Source organism: Anomaloglossus baeobatrachus, chromosome 1 (assembly GCF_048569485.1).
Source record: "Anomaloglossus baeobatrachus isolate aAnoBae1 chromosome 1, aAnoBae1.hap1, whole genome shotgun sequence".
NCBI classification, from domain to species: Eukaryota; Metazoa; Chordata; class Amphibia; order Anura; family Aromobatidae; genus Anomaloglossus; species Anomaloglossus baeobatrachus.
Genome location: NC_134353.1, coordinates 365,204,567 through 365,225,819, shown reverse-complemented (window position 1 = coordinate 365,225,819; position 21,253 = coordinate 365,204,567). Strand labels below are relative to the sequence as shown.

Here is a 21,253-nt window from a genome sequence, read left to right as displayed (position 1 = left end):
ATAGGATGCCACTAGGTACACTGAGTGTTTGCTAGTATAATGGCTTGGTTAGAATGAGTTGTAGTGTGCAACGCAGGCAGACGCGCTCTGCAAATGTCTTTGCACTAGTGGGACTATAGCAAAGTCCAATAGCCACGTATAGGATGCCACTAGGTACACTGAGTGTTTGCTAGTATAATGGCTTGGTTAGAATGAGTTGTAGTGTGCAACGCAGGCAGACGCGCTCTGCAAATGTCTTTGCACTAGTGGGACTATAGCAAAGTCCAATAGCCACGTATAGGATGCCACTAGGTACACTGAGTGTTTGCTAGTATAATGGCTTGGTTAGAATGAGTTGTAGTGTGCAACGCAGGCAGACGCGCTCTGCAAATGTCTATGCACTAGTGGGACTATAGCAAAGTCCAATAGCCACGTATAGGATGCCACTAGGTACACTGAGTGTTTGCTAGTATAATGGCTTGGTTAGAATGAGTTGTAGTGTGCAACGCAGGCAGACGCGCTCTGCAAATGTCTTTGCACTAGTGGGACTATAGCAAAGTCCAATAGCCACGTATAGGATGCCACTAGGTACACTGAGTGTTTGCTAGTATAATGGCTTGGTTAGAATGAGTTGTAGTGTGCAACGCAGGCAGACGCGCTCTGCAAATGTCTTTGCACTAGTGGGACTATAGCAAAGTCCAATAGCCACGTATAGGATGCCACTAGGTACACTGAGTGTTTGCTAGTATAATGGCTTGGTTAGAATGAGTTGTAGTGTGCAACGCAGGCAGACGCGCTCTGCAAATGTCTTTGCACTAGTGGGACTATAGCAAAGTCCAATAGCCACGTATAGGATGCCACTAGGTACACTGAGTGTTTGCTAGTATAATGGCTTGGTTAGAATGAGTTGTAGTGTGCAACGCAGGCAGACGCGCTCTGCAAATGTCTTTGCACTAGTGGGACTATAGCAAAGTCCAATAGCCACGTATAGGATGCCACTAGGTACACTGAGTGTTTGCTAGTATAATGGCTTGGTTAGAATGAGTTGTAGTGTGCAACGCAGGCAGACGCGCTCTGCAAATGTCTTTGCACTAGTGGGACTATAGCAAAGTCCAATAGCCACGTATAGGATGCCACTAGGTACACTGAGTGTTTGCTAGTATAATGGCTTGGTTAGAATGAGTTGTAGTGTGCAATGCAGGCAGACGCGCTCTGCAAATGTCTTTGCACTAGTGGGACTATAGCAAAGTCCAATAGCCACGTATAGGATGCCACTAGGTACACTGAGTGTTTGCTAGTATAATGGCTTAGTTATCAGTTGGAGTGTGCAGAGGACAAGAGGGTACAGTGGCAGGATTGTGGTGCTCTGGGTAGAGGAATGGAAGACTGCCTTTCTATTCCCTCCTAATGGTGAAATGCAGGTAGGAAATCCCTGACCTGGGCTACACAGACGCTGTTGCTGTTTGCAGGACCTGTCACCTATGGCTCTCTGACCCTGCCGGTTGGAGCCCTTAAAAGGACTGCTATAAAGTGCTCTCCCTAAGCTGTCTAACGCTGTGTATGCAGCGCATACAGCTGTATCGGCTATAGGACTCAGGAAGACGGAGCTGCGACAGTGATGTCTGACACCAAAGACGCAGAAGGCAGATAATGGCGTCCGTGAAGAAAATGTCCGGTTTTATAATGCAGGGACATGTGACATGCAGATCCTATCACACATGCCGTTGCTTCTCTGGCTCAAAGTCCACTTAGCTGTGTGTGTGTCTGGGATTGGCTGACATGCTGGCCCGCCCCACAAGACGCGCGCACTTAGGGAAGGAAGACAAGAAAAAAAAAAAAAAAAAATGGCGATCGCCATTATAGAAACAGCAGTGATCTGAAGGCGCTGTTCACGCACACTATACACTGAAATGTGATAATAGTTTGATTCACAGAGTGACTTACACTATTACAGCAGAAACCAAGCTATGATTTAGCTGTTTTTTGGCTGCTAGAACCGTTCTCGAACGTTTCTAGAACTACCGAGCTTTTGCAAAAAGCTCGAGTTCTAGTTCGATCTAGAACATGCCCCAAAATCACTCGAGCCGCGAACTGGAGAACCACGAACCACGAACCGCGCTCAACTCTACTCATGAACTCCTGGGTAGCTTTGGCTGTATGCTTGGGGTCATTGTCCATCTGTACTATGAAGCGCCGTCCGATCAACTTTGCGGCATTTGGCTGAATCTGGGCTGAAAGTATATCCCAGTACACTTCAGAATTCATCCGGCTACTCTTGTCTACTGTTATGTCATCAATAAACACAAGTGACCCAGTGCCATTGAAAGCCATGCATGCCCATGCCATCACGTTGCCTCCACCATGTTTTACAGAGGATGTGGTGTGCCTTGGATCATGTGCCGTTCCCTTTCTTCTCCAAACTTTTTTCTTCCCATCATTCTGGTACAGGTTGATCTTTGTCTCATCTGTCCATAGAATACTTTTCCAGAACTGAGCTGGCTTCATGAGGTGTTCTTCAGCAAATTTAACTCTGGCCTGTCTATTTTTGGAATTGATGAATGGTTTGCATCTAGATGTGAACCCTTTGTATTTACTTTCATGGAGTCTTCTCTTTACTGTTGACTTAGAGACAGATACACCTACTTCACTGAGAGTGTTCTGGACTTCAGTTGATGTTGTGAACGGGTTCGGCTTTGGCTTCACCAAAGAAAGTATGCGGCGATCATCCACCACTGTTGTCATCCGTGGACGCCCAGGCCTTTTTGAGTTCCCAAGCTCACCAGTCAATTCCTTTTTTCTTAGAATGTACCCGACTGTTGATTTTGCTACTCCAAGCATGTCTGCTATCTCTCTGATGGATTTTTTCTTTTTTTTCAGCCTCAGGATGTTTTGCTTCACCTCAATTGAGAGTTCCTTAGACCGCATGTTGTCTGGTCACAGCAACAGCTTCCAAATGCAAAACCACACACCTGTAATCAACCCCAGACCTTTTAACTACTTCATTGATTACAGGTTAATGAGGGAGACGCCTTCAGAGTTAATTGCAGCCCTTAGAGTCCCTTGTCCAATTACTTTTGGTCCCTTGAAAAAGAGGAGGCTATGCATTACAGAGCTATGATTCATAAACCCTTTCTCCGATTTGGATGTGAAAACTCTCATATTGCAGCTGGGAGTGTGCACTTTCAGCCCATATTATATATATAATTGTATTTCTGAACATGTTTTTGTAAACAGCTAAAATAACAAAACTTGTGTCACTGTCCAAATATTTCTGGACCTAACTGTATATATGTATATATATATATATATATATATATATATATATATATATGTATATATATATATATATATATATCTCTTATAAAAGTTTGTGCTTCACTAAAATAAAGCAGTCCCACATGCCTTGGTGTGCTCATAGAAATATTTGGTATGAAGGATTCATTATTTAAATATGTTAGTCCTGACGCTGGCGCCAAGTGTTATTGTAAAATCATATACTTACTGAACCTCGGAGAAATAAGACAGGAACACCAGTTCCAAATTTTTCACCTAAAGCTTCGACTGCTGATAACAGCAAGAAGGCTTGCTGACCAAAATCTTGTAGAGTGTCTTCTTCATCAGTTATTGAAATGTTGTGACTTAATCTAAAGGTAATAACAAATAAATAGAGGAAAAGGCAGTGTAAGAAAATACATTAAAAATCTCAGTATCCTATAAAGCAAAGTTGTTTTCAGATTAGAACTACAAGTAAACCTAGAATTAACAACAGGACAGAGAGGAAAAAAAATGATAAAATAGAAAAACGTTTTAATAGTAATATATTTTAAAAGAAAAAAATCCTTTAATTTTAATCTGTCAGCAGGTTTTGTTATGCCCTCTGAGGGCAGCATGATGTAGGCAACGAAACCCTGAATCCAATGATGTTTCACTTTGTTTCCTGGGTGCAGCGATTCTGACACAGAGTTTTTAGATTCAGCATGTAGCATAGCTGAGAAAGCTGCTCTCACCCATCTCATTCTTCCTATATAAAATGTCTATAGACAATGAGATACTAATCACTAGTCCAGCAATAACAATCTCTTGAAACTAAAGCAAACATTGCAGGTAAACAACACGAGGGAACTTGACACCTGAAGCATCGCTGAAATCTGTGTGTTAACCCCTACAGCAATGCCTCTTTACCTTACATCACAAAAACCTTTCCATTTAAAGGAGTTAATCTACTTGTTTAGGGTGTGTTCAGGTGACCCTGCAGGAAATGTGTGTGAAAAAGTGTTCAATAAACGTTAAAAATAATAGAATTGGGTACAGTAATGTTAAAATGACTTTTTGTGAATATGGTCTGTCTTTTGTCACTTGTTTTTATTGCTTCAGTCTAACAAAGTCATGAAGTGGCTAAAAAAAGTGACCGATTAGTACTTTATGACAAAGCTGGCAATATTTCATTTATAAAATATAATTAAATATATATTTAAAAAAAAAAAAAAAAGACAACAAAGAAGACACTTCAGAAGAAACACTGGTAGTAGTTTCCTAAATAGATGCTAAGTGCACAATGCCTTACAAATACCGTATATCTTATAGGAATGTCTGATAATCAGGATGTCTGTGATAATCTGACTCCAACAAAAACCTTAACACAGAATGCCCTATGTGCTGTTAAAGAAAACTAAAAAGAAAAAAAAATACATGGTCAGGAATATATTTAGTATCCTGTTGGTGGGACTTAAGATTTGTTTGGTGGTTGCTTTGCCAAAATTGCACTAAAACTGGCACAATGTACAAACCTGGTAAGGGCTCCATTTGTGATTAAATTTTACACTTGTAGAAAAAGTCACATAATTAGTCTAGTCTCCTGGAAGCAGCAGCAATAATCTGGCTGTCTGCCCGAGACAATCACTAATGTGGCACCAACAAAATGAGCAGATTATTACATGTATGGAAGGAGTCCAAAAATGGAAGCACATTAACGGTAATTTAACATTTATTTAAAAAAATGGTCAATATTATGACTGCATATAATATTTAATTACACATAATCTAAAGCACAGTTTACCCAGTTAAGCCCCTTAAAGATCACAGGGACAGCCTAATTTGGGATGGGTCCCCAGTTCCAATTAAATTACAACCCCACCATACATGAAATAATGTTACACAGTTTCCAGTAAAATCAATGGGCGGTCTATATAAAGACGACATACTGTGTCCTCCATACCAGTACACAATTTGATGGCTGTCAGGGAAATGATGGTTAGGCATATAGCCATCACTCCCGACATCACCCCTCCCCTGACCCACAAGATCGTTCATCTCAGCTAAGAACTCCAGTGTTATCTATGAGAAGGCCGTAGCTCTCTGGCTTATCTCAGGGAGAACAAAAACGTTGGCAGTCTGAAATCAGACATGCTGAATCATCATCTGTCAAGAGAGAGTCTGGAGGTTCCCATACAGGGTCCCCGTGATATTGGCGGATTCAGACAACGTTAGTCGTATTTGCATGGAGGCCTTGAAAGAAAATCCGGCTATTGTCTGCTCTAGCTTAAAGGGAACCTGTCAGGTGCAATATGCACCCAGGACCACGAGCAGTTCTGGGTGCATATTGCTAATCCCTGCCTAACCGTCCCTGTATCTGGTAGCATAGATAAAGAGATCTTTAGAAAAAGTATTTGTAAAGATCTTTTATCGTATGCTGATGAGAGCGGGGACTAGTCCCAAGGGCATTTCTCCCATTAGCTAGTCGGCCCCATTATCATGTTGGCACGCCCCTGAGGGCGTACTAACATGCTAATGAACGTGCAGCATCACTCACCTTCCCGCTGCCATCGGCGACGCTGGATTTCGGCTCAGTGCGTATGACCCCGGACTTTCGGTCATGTGCTCTACTTCAGTTTGAAGCCGTGATGCGTACACTCGGCTTCATAGTGCACATGACCGAAACTCCGGGCTCATGCGCACAGAAACCAGAAACCCCACGTCGGATGCGATGGCAGCAGAAAGGTGAGTGAGATCATCCTCTGACGCTGCACATTTATTAGCATGTTAGCACGCCCACAGGGCAGATGGGGCAGACTAGCAATAGAAGCCACGTCCTTGGGACTAGTTCCAAAGTTCATTAGCATACGATATAAAATCTTTAGAAATACTTTTTCTAAAGATCCCTTTATCTATGCTAGTGTATACAGGGACGGTTAGGCAGGGATTAGCAATATGCACATAGAACCGCTTATGGTTCTGGGTACATATTGGACCTGACAGGTTCCCTTTAAGGGTCCTTGAATGGCAGCCTCCTATCTTAACACACTTCATAGTCTCTAATTCAGCATTTGAAAATAGATTTGATGAACTTGACAATATAGTAAGCTCACACCAGTGTTTGTGATCAGTGTCTAACAAATCAATTTATACATAAAAATAGAACAGATCAGAAACAGATCCCGGTCAGCAACTGACGGTAGTTTCCGTTTTTAAATGGACTCTTAATAAAAGTTTGGTTCATACTTGGATCTGTTCTTGCTCCATTTTGTAGTGCTCGCTCATCAATGGTTTTAAATAATCAAACACAGATCCCGTCTATTTGAGGCCATGGTAGGCACATAGAGAGGTCACTAGAACTGGTGACCACACTGATTGTTGTGTACACTTTGTTGTGGTAAGATTTTTTTTTTTTTTATAAGAAAGAAAGAAAAAAGTGAACCATCTACCCTATGCTTTGATTGTGGAGGGAGTGAAGGATCCGGCATGCCTGATTTCAGGATACTGATTGATTTTATTGCCCTGGAAATTTTGTCTGGCTGCAGCTCTCTCATAGAGAACACAGGAACACTTGACCGGACTGAGTAAGCACTCTTCCGTATGGGAGAGTCACCTAAGATAGCTGCCAGCCAAACCACGTGTTTGGAGGGCTTTACCCTTGTTTGACCATTTGTTTTGTTGTCTTCAAGGATCCAACAGTTTTTCAGAAATAGTAGAAATGTGAAATTGTCCAGGAATTAGCCTCAAGAGATCATTTACCTGGTCTTGCAGTTATCACAACATTTTTCAGTTCCCATGATGCCAGAAGAGACCTTGCGGAGTTGTTTGTCTTCAAAATGAGACAAGATGATCCTACACGAGGGAACAAAGTGAGGTGAGTACAAAAGAACAAGAATTTACATGTTAAATTGAATGTAGATAACAATGGGCTAAAATTATCTTCATTAATTTAATCTTGGGGGACACAATTACTGTATTTGGCTTTGTGTAATTCACAGACGGTGATGTCATTGTCAATAAAAAAAAAAAAAACAAAAAACACACAAGTCCATATACTATAGAAAAATGTCATCTAAACAGTGACAAATCGGCAACAGTCTGCCTTCTTTGTGTCAAAAAGGTAAATCACAAGCCATCTTACACTACATTACAGTAGTATACTACCGGTGGTCAAACAATTCCCATTACAAACACCCCCTATCCTATTGTGTTTTTATGGATAAACTCCCTCCTATGTAGCATGGAAAAATGGAAATGGATTATAGGTGTAGACTTTAAAAATTGAGCATTGCAGTTGCACAGTGTGAACTATTCCTCTTAATAAGCTATTTTAACCCCTTAAGGACGAAGCCAGTTTTGTCCTTAATGCACAGGCCATTTTTTGCAATTCTGACCAGTGTCCCTTTATGAGGTTGTAACTCTGGAACGCTTCAACGGATGCCAATGATTCTAACAATGTTTTTTCGTGACATATTGGACTTCATGATAGTTATAAATTTAGAACGATATTTTTTGCTTTTATTTGTGAAAAAATCGGAAATTTGATGAAAATTTTGAAAATTTTGCAATTTTCAAACTTTTAATTTTTATGCCCTTAACCCAGAGAGTTATGTCACACAAAATAGTTAATAAATAACATTTCCCACGTCTACTTTACATTAGCACAATTTCTGAAACAAAATTTTTTGGGGTTAGGAAGTTAGAAGGGGTCAAAGTTCATCTGCAATTTCTCATTTTTTCAACAAAATTCACAAAACCATTTTTTTAGGGACCACATCACATTTGAAGTGACTTTGAGAGGCCTAAGTGACAGAAAATACCTAAAAGTGACACCATTCTCAAAACAGCACCCCTCAAAGTACTCAAAACCACATCCAAGAAGTTTATTAACCCTTCAGGTGCTTCACAGGAACTAAAGCAAAGTGGAATGAAAAAAAGCAAAAAATAAAATTGTACCTAAAAATGTTGCTCTACCCCAAATTTATTCACTTTTAGAAGAAATAACACAACAAAATGAACCCCAAAACTTGTTACCCACTTTCTTATGAGCGCGCCGATACCCCACATGTGGTCAGAAACCTTTGTTTGGACAAATGGGAGGGCTCGGAACAGAAGGAGCAATATTTGAATTTTGGAAAGCAAATTTGGCTGGAAGAGATTGCGGGCACCATGTTGCATTTACAGGTCCGCTAAGGTACCTAAGCAGCAGAAACCCCTCACAAGTGACACCATTTTGGAAACTAGACCCCTCAAGGCTTCTATCTAGGGGTATAGTGAGCATTTTGGACCCACAGGTACTTCACAGATTTTGATAACGTTACATTGTCACATTGAAAATTTTCATTTTTTTCTCAAAAATGTTGCTTTAGCATAAATTTTTTCACTTTTTCAAGAGGTAATTCCAAAAATTTGACCCCAATGTTTGTTACCCACTTTTTTATGAGCGCGGTGATACCCCACATGTGGTCTGAAACCTTTGTTTGGAGAAATGGGAGGGCTTGGAACAAAAGGAGCAATATTTGAATTTTGGAAAGGAAATTTTGCTGAAAAAGATTGCGGGCACCATGTCGTATTTGGAGGACCCCTAAGGTACGTAAACAGCAAAAAAGCACCACAAGTGACCCCATATTGGAAACTAGGCCCCTAAAGGAATTTATCTAGATGTTTGGTGAGTACCCTGAACCCCCAGGTCACAGAAGTTTATAATTTTGATGAAATGCTGTGAAAATAAAAAAAATATATTTTTACCACAAAATTGTTACTTCAACCAGATAGCTTTTTTTTAACAAGAGTACACGGAAAAATATCAGCATAAAATTTATTGTGCAATTTCTCCTGAGTATGCTGATACCTTATGTGTGGTGGAAATCAACTGTTTGGGTGCACAGCAGGGCTTGAAAGGGAAAAAGTGCCATTTGACTGAACAATTGGCTGGAATAATTAGCGGACGCTATGTCGCATTTGGAAAGCCCCTAAGGTGCCTAAACAGTGGAGGTCCCCCACAAGTGACCCCATTCTGGAAACAAGACACCTCAAGGCTTTTATCTAGGTGTATATTGAACATTTTGAATCCACAAATACTTCACAGAATTTGATAAGCTTAGGTTGCCATATTGAAATTTTTTTAATTTTTTTCACAAAAATGTTGATTTAGCGACATATTTCTCACTTTTTCAAGAGGCAACAACAAAACGTGTACCCCACAGGTTGTTATCTAATTTCTTGTGAGTGCAGGGATACCCCACATGTGGCCAAAAACCTTTGTTTGGATAAATGGGAGGGCTTGGAATGGAAGGAGCACCATTTGAATTTTGGAAAAGTTGAAGTAAATTGCGCGCACCATGTCACATTAGCAGGGCCCCTTGGATACCTATACATCAGAAACCCCCCACAAGTGACCTCATTTTGGAAACTGGACCCCTCAAGGATTTTATTCAGGAGTATAGTAAGCATTTTGAATCCACAGGTACTTCACAAAAATGTTGCTGTAGCAACAAATTTCTCACTTTTAGGCTATGTGGCCATGATCCAGCGACACGGCATTTAGTACACAGTGTCAGCCTTCTTGCAGAGATGTGAGTGTTGTCCACGGGAGAACGCAGCTGCCCATGCCCACGATTTGGGTTCAGGCTGCTGTGGACTTTAGTTCTATTCTACCTGCAGAGAACACTCTTGTCTCCGCAGCATAAATTGACATGCTGAGGTTCGGGAAGCTGCGCCACAGGTCAGTGTATGCTGCGGAGAAAAGAAACACAGTGGGCATGGGATTTCTAAAAATCCTTCCACTGTGCTTCTACTGCACAACGCAGCGTTATGGACGCAGGGAAAACACTGCGCCCAAAACGCTTCAAACCCTGATTGTGGGCACATAGCCTAAAATGCTATAGTGGATGATTGGATAGATGTCAAACATATATAACATCCCACCCCCTGCATATTCTAAGCTGGCGCCCTTTAGTGCCTTTCATGTGGCACTAAAGGATGCCTAGCCTTGTAGTTAGCCCAAAAAAAAAAAAAAATAATTAAAATAAATGACATGGGGTCCCCCCTATTTTTGATAGCCAGCTAGGGTAAAGCAGACAGCTGTAGCCTGCAAACCACAGCTGACAGCTTTACCTTGACTGGTGATCAATTTGGAGGGCTCCCCAAGCTGTTTTTTTTTTTAATTATTTATAAATAAATAATTAAAAAAACCAAAACAAACGTGGGGTCCCCCCAAATTAGATCACCAGCCAAGGTGAAGCTGACAGCTGGGGTCTGCTATTCTCAGGGTGGGAAGAGCCATGGTTATTGGACTCTTCCCAGCCTAAAAATAGCAGGCCGCAGCCGCCCCAGAAGTGGCGCATCCATTAGATGCGCCAAACCTGGCGCTTCGCCCCAACTCATCCCACGCCCTGATGCGGTGGCAAACGGGGTAATAAATGGGGATGATACCAGATGTGTAATGTCACCTGGCATCAAGCCCAGCAATTAGTTATGTCACGGCGTCTATTTGATACCAGACATAACTAATTGACAGTAAAAAAAAAATGTATTTGAAAAAACACTCCCCAAAAACATTCCCTGATTCACCAGTTTATTGAAAAGAAAAAAAAATCCGCTGTAATCCATTTGGACGTCCCACGTTGCCTCTGGACCTTCTAGAATATGGGGGACACGTTCAGGGAACATATCCCCCATTTTCTAGGAGTGCAGACCCTCCATTTGAGGAGAGTGGGTGCAAAGAATCTGCACTCACCCTCCCCGGGTCACAGCTGCAGTGTGCCGAGCAGCAGCAGCAGCAGCCAGCGTCTCTGAACACAGGAAGCTGACAGCTGCGCTCTGCACATGTGACCGGCGTCTGCTGTGAAAAAGCCGGAGGAGGGGTCCGCGGGGGATCAGCGCTCCGACAGGTATGTAGGACACCGGGGAACACCGGGGTGGGGATAGGGGGTGACTTGGCAGGGCCTGGGGAGCAGGTTTCTGTCGCATGTGTTATGGCACATACGACAGAAACCATAGGAACAGTGTGAATGTGGCCGGCGCGCTGCTGTGCTCGCCGGTGCGCGCGGCCATCTTGGATTTTCGGGAGGGGGTTGAGGGTCGGGGGGGGGGGGCACTTTGGGGACACCGGAGGACTGGAGGGAACCGGGAAAGAGGTTTGTCTCCCATCTGACATGTTTGATCATGCCAGATGGGAGATAAATCATTTTTTACCGGCGCGGTCATTTACTATAGCTTGATGATCGGTATACGGTGTATAACGGTCATCACGTGACTGGGGACAGGAAAAACTGGCCCGAATCATGATCTCCAGGGTCTCAGCTACCCCCGGTAGCTGAAACCCCAGAGATTTTCTGACGCTGGGGGGCGCTATACACTTATTTCTGCCCGCCGTTTTAAAACGGCAGAAAGGAATAAGGACCCTTTTTTGGTGCCGTTTTAAAACGTAACGCGGTCGTAATGGGGTTAAAATAAAGTGAGGAGAACTTGCAGCAGAACATTATATGCACCAAGTGTCATATTCTATCTCAATAATTCATTGAACACAGATTTTAGCTTTGAATTAGAGAAATGAATGATCAGTCCCAGAAGAGAAAGAAGCAGATATTTCTGATAAAATATATTATAAGGTTTTTTATTTTTACTTTTATGTGTAATATTGATGGAAAAAAAATAATAAAACGATCGTCACTCTTTAAAGGAGAAGGAAGAGCAGCATTCCCATTTTCCTTGGATTACAGGGTTGAATAATAAAAGTAGCCCATAGAACTATTGTCAGGTTATGAGAGGCTTTGGAACAAGAACTGGATAAAAACCTCTGTACAGCTTGGGAACCTTCAGCTACATGCCCCATTAACTAAGTAGACCACAGACCACTTGTGGCTAAGAAAACTGCATATGTCCAGAGCAGGAGCAAGGAGTTAACCCACCGGCTTGCAGAATTGTGCTCCGGTCACAGGTCACAAGAAGCCTGTGGGTTGCATCACTATGTGCTATGTAGGAATGGGGTTGGTGGGGGATGTAATTTTTCTATATTTATTTTATACAAGGGTAGGCCCCTTTCACACATTAGTTTTTTGCAGTCAGTCACAATCCGTCGAATTTTGAAAAAAAAACGGATCCAGCGACTGATGCCGCTGGATTCAGGTTTTTGCTCGTCGACTTGTATTAGTGACGGATGGCCTCACGTTTCATCAGTCGTTCGATAGATCCGTCGAAAAAATGTTGACCGGTGGACGGAGACGACGGCCAAAGTAATGTTTTTTTGTCTACGTCGAAAAATCGGACAGCGACGGATCCGTCGCCGTCCATCGTTTCGTAAAATGAAAGCCTATGGGCGCAGGATACGTCGTAATCCGTCAAATGACGTAATCCGGTGACGGATTCAGTTTTTTTTAACTGAGCATGCTCCAATTTATTACTGAGGGCTCATTCAGACGACTGTTCCGTCTGTCCTGTTCAGTTCCTGTTTTTTTGCAGACTTACTGACAGGACCCTTTTCAATGACTTTTGTGTAGGATCGTATGGTACATGGAAGCACTTCCGTGTGAACCCGATCCTACAAAAAAACACATTGGATGCCGTATATCCGTTCCATTGTTATGGAAAATGTCCTATTCTGTTCCGTAATAACGGACCATAACTCAATAAAAGTCAATGGGGCCGCAAAACCCACAGAAGCCACACGGAAGCACTTCCGTGTGACTTCCGCCGGGTGCCCCTGCAGTCTGTGTCCCACTACTGCTCGCACTGCAGTGTGTGAGCAGCCACGGGCATGACCAGCACTGACGTCAGGAGGTTAGTAAAGTTCATTACTTGTGGTGATGAAGTCCTGCACTCCTGGCGTCAGGGCTTGTCACTGACTTCTATGCCCGCAGCGTCCTCTCGCGGGCGCCCCGAGATTGTGACTAGCAGTGACGTCACGGGCCGCTCGCGACACCTCGTTTGTGAACATGGCGGTCATTGATCTCAGTGACCAGCGCTGACATCAGGATTGCAGCGGCTTCCATCACCACAGGTAATATACCTAGCTAACCTCCTGAAGTCAGTGCTGGTCATGCCCTTCAGTGACCTGGTCTGACCTATTGATGTTAGCTCAGGTCACTGCACTGCTCTCCCAGTCAATGGGGAACATTCTGTTCTTCATTGATTGGGACAGTGAGTATGGATCGTCGTGGGACCACTATTGGATTACTCCGGACCCGAATTTGGTTTTTCTTTCCAAAAAATTGGTGAAAGAGGGAATGTGTTGGGGAGGGTTTTTTTCAAATAAAAATGTGTTTGTCTATTTTTCTTTTTTAAAATACTGACGGGGTTAGTGATGTCTGGTATCTGATAGACACCATGACACAATAACCCCAGGGCTTGATGCCAGGTGATATTACACATCTGGTATCAACCCCATATATTACCCCGTTTGTCACCGCACCAGGGCAACGGGATGAGCCGGGTAAAGTCCCGGGACTGTCGCATCTAATGAATACAGCAATTACGGCCGGCTGCTGGCTGATATTTTTAGGCTGAGGGGGCTTCCAATGACGTACGTCTCCCCAGCCTGAGAATACCAGCCAGCTTTATCTTGGCTGGTATCAAAATTGGGGAAGACCGCACGTAGGTTTTTTTTTAATTATTTATTTATTGAACTGCACGAAAAACTACTGTAAAACAACTGTGGGAATATTGAATACTAGAGGGCAGTATTAGCTCTGATTGGGAAAGTTTTTAACATACAACTACAGCCCAGACGTGTCACATGTATCCTGGGTCATCTGGAGGGGGAAGTGGGGGGGGGGGCGGATTTGAGTTAGCCGGTGACTGTTGGTATTAAGTGACTCTTAAGCCCAAGTAACTGTTGGCCTACCACTGGCTGGATCCGGCTCCTCCTGCTATGGGGGACCTTAGGCAGAGAGCTCTTTACTTCAGTTGGACAGGGGGGGGTAATACCTCAAAAGAAATGCACTGAAGTTGTTCTATAAGATCTGGGAGCGGGGGGGGGGTTTGGATACTCTGGGCCTTCCCTCCTCAGCAGTGCTGCAAGACTTTTTATAGATCTCTTGTTGACATTTCTCCAACACAGCAACTCTCCTAGGCACCCAATGCAATGCAGATAGTTACAGAGTATTGTTCTGCAGTTAGAAACTGAGGAGGGAGTGCAGCACTGAATTAATGTTAATAAAATACTAGTTCCCGATTTAAGTTTAGCCTTAGCTTAAAAAAGAAAGACACTGAATAGAAATAATACATTAATGCAATAATTCAATGCAAGGATGTATAATGTGCTGATTCTGCATATGAAACCATAACAAGGCAAAAAAAAAATATATGTATCACAAAATTAAAAAACTAAAAGTTTCATACTTCCGTCTGCAGCTGTTGGAATTTAGGTATTTTTCCATCTTTGCTAACATTTTCAGTTTGTACTCTCGAAACCGTTCATTTTGGATTTCACTAAGCATGTGCCTAAAAGAAGAAAAAAAAATGTACAATATACCAGCGTACATTGCCAACACAAATTTATATATACACTAACTTGTTTTTTACTTATTTGTTACTTATGTTTGTTTATATATGAACCTTTGAATTGTAAAGCTGTGGAATATGTTGGTGCCATAGAAATAAAGATTTTTTTTTATGTAAGTAGCCTAAAAAAATTACATAATTACATATTAGTTCAAGAATTAGGTCAAGGAGATGGCAAAGCCTGAACAACAACATGCAAAATCCTCACAGGTCTGTACTATAGAGCTGTAGGCACACTAAAACCATATCAACCCTAAATGGGGCATTATATTGGCAATGTTGCCAATAAAGATTTTTTTTTTTTGTAATACAGAATGCAATAAAAGCCATAGTCTTTTCACTCAAGGAATGAGATATATTTATTCTAAGTAGTTTATTGCCATTATCCCGGTTTATGCTATTAAATTCCAGTATACCATGATCTTCTGTATTAATAACTATCCTTACCTATTAAACTTCATATCTGTGGGTGCCCATAAAACATGACAACTACTAGGGAGACCATCTCTACCGGCTCTACCAATTTCTTGATAGTAGGATTCCATTTCTTTAGGAGCTCCATAGTGGATTACTTTACGGATGTCTGGTTTGTTGATACCCATGCCAAAGGCAACAGTTGCCACAACACACTGGAAAGCACAGAAGACACTGTTCATTATAACTCAATAAGAAGAACTTTGTTTTGGGAAAATGAATTGCCATATTAATCTCAATGCAGAAATAGAAGGATTTTTGTGTACTCACCGTAAAATCTCTTTCTCTGAGTCTTCAATGGGGGACACAGGACCATGGGTTATGCTGCTGTCACTAGGAGGCTGACACTAAGTAAACAGAAAAAGTTAGCTCCTCCCCAGCAGTATAACCCCTGAGCCGGAGGCGGGCTCAATCAGTTTAGTGCACAAGCAGTAGGAGGAGAACCAAACAATCCTGGATAAAACAAGGTAAGAAACTATGACGAACAGTCGTGTGACCAGTGACCTGGGAATATGGGCACTGGGGTAACAGGCATGTCATATATAACAAAAAACACAAGCAGGGTGGGTGCTGTGTCCCCCAATGAAGACTCAGAGAAAGAGATTTTACGGTGAGTACACAAAAATCCTTCTTTCTCTATCGTTTCATTGGGGGACACAGGACCATGGGACGTCCAAAAGCAGCCCCTGGGTGGGAAGAAAACCATCACCGGAGATAGGAAGGAAGCCGCTTCCCCTTGCCGGGCTTGACCCAGACCTACAAGCGCCTACGTTGTTACAGGTGTGCCACTGCCACCCGCAAACCCTACGCCAAGACTGGCCTCTGCCGAAGCTTGGGTGTGAACCTGGTAGAAACTAGTAAAGGTATGCCGACTAGATCGGGTGGCGGACCAGGGGACCTGGTCGATCGACGTCTGGAGTCCAATCGTTCAAGGGTGCCCCTTGCTCGGTAGACCGCGGCGGAAGTCCGTCCTTCATGCGATAGTCTTCACATATGGAGGAAAGGATCCATGTGATATTCTGGCCCTTGGCCCCGGCATACGCTTCTTGGGAAAGGGTGGAAGGATGGACTGACAGTCGGTGTAACCGAAAAATGGTGTCCTGCAGACACGAAAGACTGAGGGCTCGTACCAGCCCTGGAAAGAACTATGCCCCTTTCAGGCTGAGAGAGGAGCCTAGAACCGAAAAAAACGAAACCTAAAGTCCTCTTCTGGAAGGAACAGCGAGGTGTCTTGGACAGAAACGAAAGGTTCTGGCTGGAGCCCCCCCCCTTGACCTGCTGGCGGAGCCGGAAAAGGGGGGGAAAAAACGACAAGAGGGCTGTCCGCCCTGATGCCGTCTGTAACAACCAGATGGCCACGAGGAGCCCACCTATCAAAACAGGTGGGAGCAGGGAAAAAAGGGGTTACCTTGAGCGAACCCATCACTGGATTAAGGTCCCACATTTCTAGTGAACGATGAAACCGCCGAGCCAGATGGACCTTTCTCTGAGCGAAGGCCCTGATTGAAGGACGGGAAGTGAAAGGTCTCTGAAGATACGGTCCTCACACTACCGGGGGAGCTCTTTCCGAGTGGAAATAAATCTTCGAGGAAACTGGATTCCCGGCCCTCCTCAATGTCTGCCATCATCATGTCCACAGACCTGACCGAGCCAGCACCCGGGATCCACTGGTGAGGCCATGTAACTTGGGACTTCTGAGTCCTGGTAGAATAGAGGGGCCCCGACACGGAAGAATTTGGCGGTCTGGAAGGAGCCACGGGGCATCTGCGAGGAGATGAGTAAGTTATGCGAACTATGCTCGCCCTGGGCCACTCCCGAGCTATCGTCTGCCTTGGTCCATCTTGAGAACCCTCGAGATCATGGGAAGCCGCGGGGAGATGCACGAGAGCCTGAACAGGCTACACGACCGGTCTAGGGCGTCGTCATCTAGTCCAGAGCAGGTGGCATACTCGAAGCACCATTGACTTGAGAGTTGGATCGGAAGGCCAAAAGGTCCACGACTGGAGGTCTTCCTTCGCCAGTGATCTGGCTGGTGAATTCCCTGTTGGAGCCCTTTACCTACGCGAGGTCTATCCTACCGCGGAAATCGGCCGTCCAAACGTCCACGCTAGGGATGTGCTGCCGAGATTATCGAGTGAAGGGACCCATCCCAGAGCAAGATCTTCTTGGCCTCTTCCCTTGCCATGACACTCTCTGCGTCTTCCTAGTGGATGATGCACATCACCGCTGTGGCATGGTCCGACTGGAACCTGACTGGGCAACCACGACCCAGGGAAGAAATTGTAACCGGGCTAACCGAATGGCTCTGAAGTCCGGAATGTTGAAGGGGAGACGACGCTCTAGGGGTGTCCCTCGGGACCGTGCCGAGGAATGGTGGGGTAGCATACCCTAGCACGGGAGGCTGGTGACGGTTGATAATAAGCTCCAGAGGAGGAAAGGGAAGCTTCCCAGGAATGGTTGCGAAGACTGGTCCGCTAGGAGGAGATTGGCGGGTCACCCGCGAAGACTGAACCTTCCTGTCTCCGTTCTTCAGTGTGTTCCGTTGGAGAGTCCGGGATGAAATCTGGTATGCGCACCGTCGCTATCACCGCCACAGGCTGTCGAGGACTCGCATAGCAAAAAAAACGAAGGGAAAAAATGGGAGCGGGAGGCAAGGAGCACGCGGGACTCTGTGCCAGGAGGGAAACTACTCCTGCGTGAGGAGTAGCCACCCTTGAACGGCTCGAATACCGTGCCTGAGGGATGATGGACTGGGCCGGGTCTGGGAGGACTCCTTCCGGTAGCTCAGCTACCTTAGTAGCGAAAAGTGGTGATGATGGTCTAAACCTCCAGGCGAGGGTCCTTGAAGGGAGACTCTGGGTCTCCCGGTCGTCTCTGGGCCGAGAGAGCCTAGCAGCTCTGTAGAGTAGGGTGCGTAGGGACAGTGATCCCTGCAAGCGCTCTTAGAAGGCTGGAACGGTCCGCAGCCACGCAAGGCGGAGATGGCTGTTGTAGGGATAAAGGCTCCCTGACGGGTTGCGGCGTGGACGGGGCTGGAACCTAGCGTGAGGGAACGATCCTGGTGCATCAGGGCCGATGCCGGGAAAGGGATCTACCCTTCCCTTACGTAGCCTAGGGGAGAGAGTAGTCTACCCTGACGTAGCCTAGGGGATAAACTAGACTCGCCTATCTCCGAAAGGGCGTTCCCGAAAGTCGGAAAGGAAGTCAGCGACTTCCTAGATGTCGAATCTGCGTTCCTGATCCCGAGTCAGAGGTCTCGATGGTGGGCACACTGATGCTAGAGGCTCAGGCCGAGTAGCGGGCAGACATCAGGTTTGTGAAGAGAGGGTACTCACTGAAGAAGATATCCAGCCCTGGGTCGGCATAGGTGGGACGTGGACCGCTGCGTAGGGTGTCCGCGGAGTCCCTGCGGAGCGGCACGATAGGGACGAGAAGCCCGGAGGAACCCAGGCGGGTCGCATAAAGGGTAGCGTGCCGCTTCCTTTCGGAGCCCCCTTCGAGAAGGGGTAAGACAAATAAACGGACTTACCACTGGGAAAAAATCGCGTCCGGGGATTATCCGTGATCACGCAGTCACCGGCGAACTGGATGTCTACTGAAAACCGCAGTGGCCCCCACCTTGGTCTCTGCGAGGTGGCATGCCCCCTCTCTCCAGAGCCCTTTGGGGGAAGATAATGACAATAACACGACTTACCGCTGGTAAACGCAGTGTCTGGCTGTCGTCTGTGATCATCAGCGACTCCAGTTTAGTATGTCCCTTCTCTCCGAAATCGCCTTGGTGAAGGGAAAAAAGACAATGACAAGACTTACTGCTGGTCAACTTCGTGTCTGGTAGTTGTCTGTGAGCACGCGGTAACTCGGCGAGCTCTGGATGTCCTCTGAGCACATCAGGGGTCCGCTCCAAATGTCTTAAGGGAGACCTGCGTGCACGGAGAGAAGAGGGCTGTCCGTAGCCTCACGGCTTGACTCACCATTTGTAGCAGGCTATTCGTCATGCGCCAAGACATCCAGGTCCTGCTCGGAGTCCAGCAGAGGTGGAAGCCTGGGCCATCACCCGAGAGGTCGGAAGACTGCCGGAGGAAGGACAGTCTGGACCTGGGGGATAAGTGGAAACTGGGGGGCCACAAAAGACGAGACCTGGCGGGTCCGCTTCCAGCATAGGAAAAAGGTCCCTGGTACGGGACTCACCTCCCCGAGGGGATTGCGCCAGTCCTGTGGATGGTATGACCGAGCATCGGCCGGGGACGCAGCGCATGCGCACGAACCCGAGGGACGCAGCGAGGGGATTTATGGCCTGAGACAGGGCGCTAACCGGCCGGCAGGGGTCAACAGCAATCTGACATCTTCTTGAAAATAATTCACAAAAGAGGGGACCGAGTCTTGTGCTTACCGGCCCAAAATAACTAAAATGTCGAGCTGGAAACGCTATGTACTAAACAAAACGTGATAGAAAACAAGTGCCCGCATAAGCAATGTAAGAGTCAATGTATAAAAACTCATGCACGTAATTTTAATAAAAAGTCGACCCAATATAAAAAATATACACTAAAAATAAGAGTGTGTTCTATTTTTCCCTGAAAAAAGTTGCTGCAGCCTCAGCAATCCGCAGACCGGGAGTCTGCCATAATCTTTTTTTTTTTTAAATAAAAAGAACGCTGAGGGAGCGGGAAAAAATATCCCCCACCCCCCTAGTGATGCCTGGGGCAGAGCGGAGGGCGGAGAAGGAGAAGCCGGCGGCCAATAGCGCTGCGCAGGAGGCGGGCCTGGGACGCCGAGGACCAGGCCGAAGCCGGGGGCTAAATTTTGACGCTGCCGCGCGGGCAGAGGCAGCGCCGGCGGACCCGGCCGCGAGGCAGCGCCGGCGGACCCGGCCGCAAGGCGGCGTCGTCGCAGCAGCGATTCGAATCCGCCCGACCTCGGATGTCTGCAGGGAGCTCCGCGGACGTAGCGGGGGTGCCCGGCGACTAGGCCCAGACCGGGGCCTAAATTACTGCAGCCGCTCGTGGGGGAGAAGGTAGGAGAGGGTGTCCTACCTGATCCGCGGCGCGCTCCAGAGTGCAGGCTGGGACTCTGCACATGCTCCTGTGTGCTCCGCTCGCAGAAGGGATGGCTGCGGGCACCAGGAAGCCGGCTGAAGAAGGCAGGGAGGTGGACGCTGGTGGGGGGTGGAAGCCCCTAAATGTAGCAGCGCTGCGGGCCCCATCCTAGATCGATACGCGCTGTGGTCCAGTCCCTATTGCCGAGCCCCTTGCGCCCTTTGGGGTGATACCGCAGAGCGGATAGGGGGTGCCCAGGAAGATTCTGCCCCACACGAACACACCAGGGAGTGGTACCGCGGGAATGGACGGGGGCGAGGGCCCGAAGACTCAAACCTCTGCGACCCTAGGGAGTGGTACCCACCGGGCTGCGAGAGCTGAGGAAGTACGATACCTGCAGAAACAGAGAAGTACCACAGATGAGAGCGACGAGCGTCGCCGAGAAAAAATGAAAAAAATACGCAAAAAATCAAGTGGCTGAAGGGCGCCCAGTCGGCCCACATCAGCCTCCTACGACACTAAGCAAAAAACTGATTGAGCCCGCCTCCGGCTCAGGGGTTATACTGCTGGGGAGGAGCTAACTTTTTCTGTTTACTTAGTGTCAGCCTCCTAGTGACAGCAGCATAACCCATGGTCCTGTGTCCCCCAATGAAACGATAGAGAAAGGTCATTTTACAATGGTCCATTCCCTTAAGTTTAATAGCCTCGTGTTGCAAGATTTTCAACATAAAATGGTCATTTCTGGTCTACATTCTGTTTAGAGGTCTAGTATCATCTCTCTAACAAGTACTGTACTGCTCTAGGCTACAGAGAGAAGCACACAGTATTTTCTCATTATACTGTACAATACCCTGAAAGCTCCTTATACATCACAGGAGGTGATTTACATCTACCTGCGGCTCTTACTGACTTTTATATGGGTGGGCTTGTTATATTTGTATTACTTATTTCTTTAAATGAGAATGAATCATAAAATGGTAGAGATGGAATAGACATCAAAGGCCATCGGG

General features: G+C 45.7%; 1 protein-coding gene across 2 annotated transcripts in view; it reads right to left on the bottom strand.

Moving 5' to 3' along the window:
• Positions 1-21,253, bottom strand: part of WRN (WRN RecQ like helicase) — a 345,122-nt gene that overhangs the window by 83,863 nt on the left and 240,006 nt on the right. For both annotated transcript variants that reach the window (XM_075352466.1, XM_075352467.1), the window contains 4 exons: positions 15,181-15,362; positions 14,572-14,673; positions 6,991-7,083; positions 3,482-3,623 (listed from right to left, as the gene is read on the bottom strand). In XM_075352466.1, the coding sequence (XP_075208581.1) occupies positions 3,482-3,623; positions 6,991-7,083; positions 14,572-14,673; positions 15,181-15,362 (519 nt within the window). The remainder of the gene's footprint in view (positions 1-3,481; positions 3,624-6,990; positions 7,084-14,571; positions 14,674-15,180; positions 15,363-21,253) is intronic.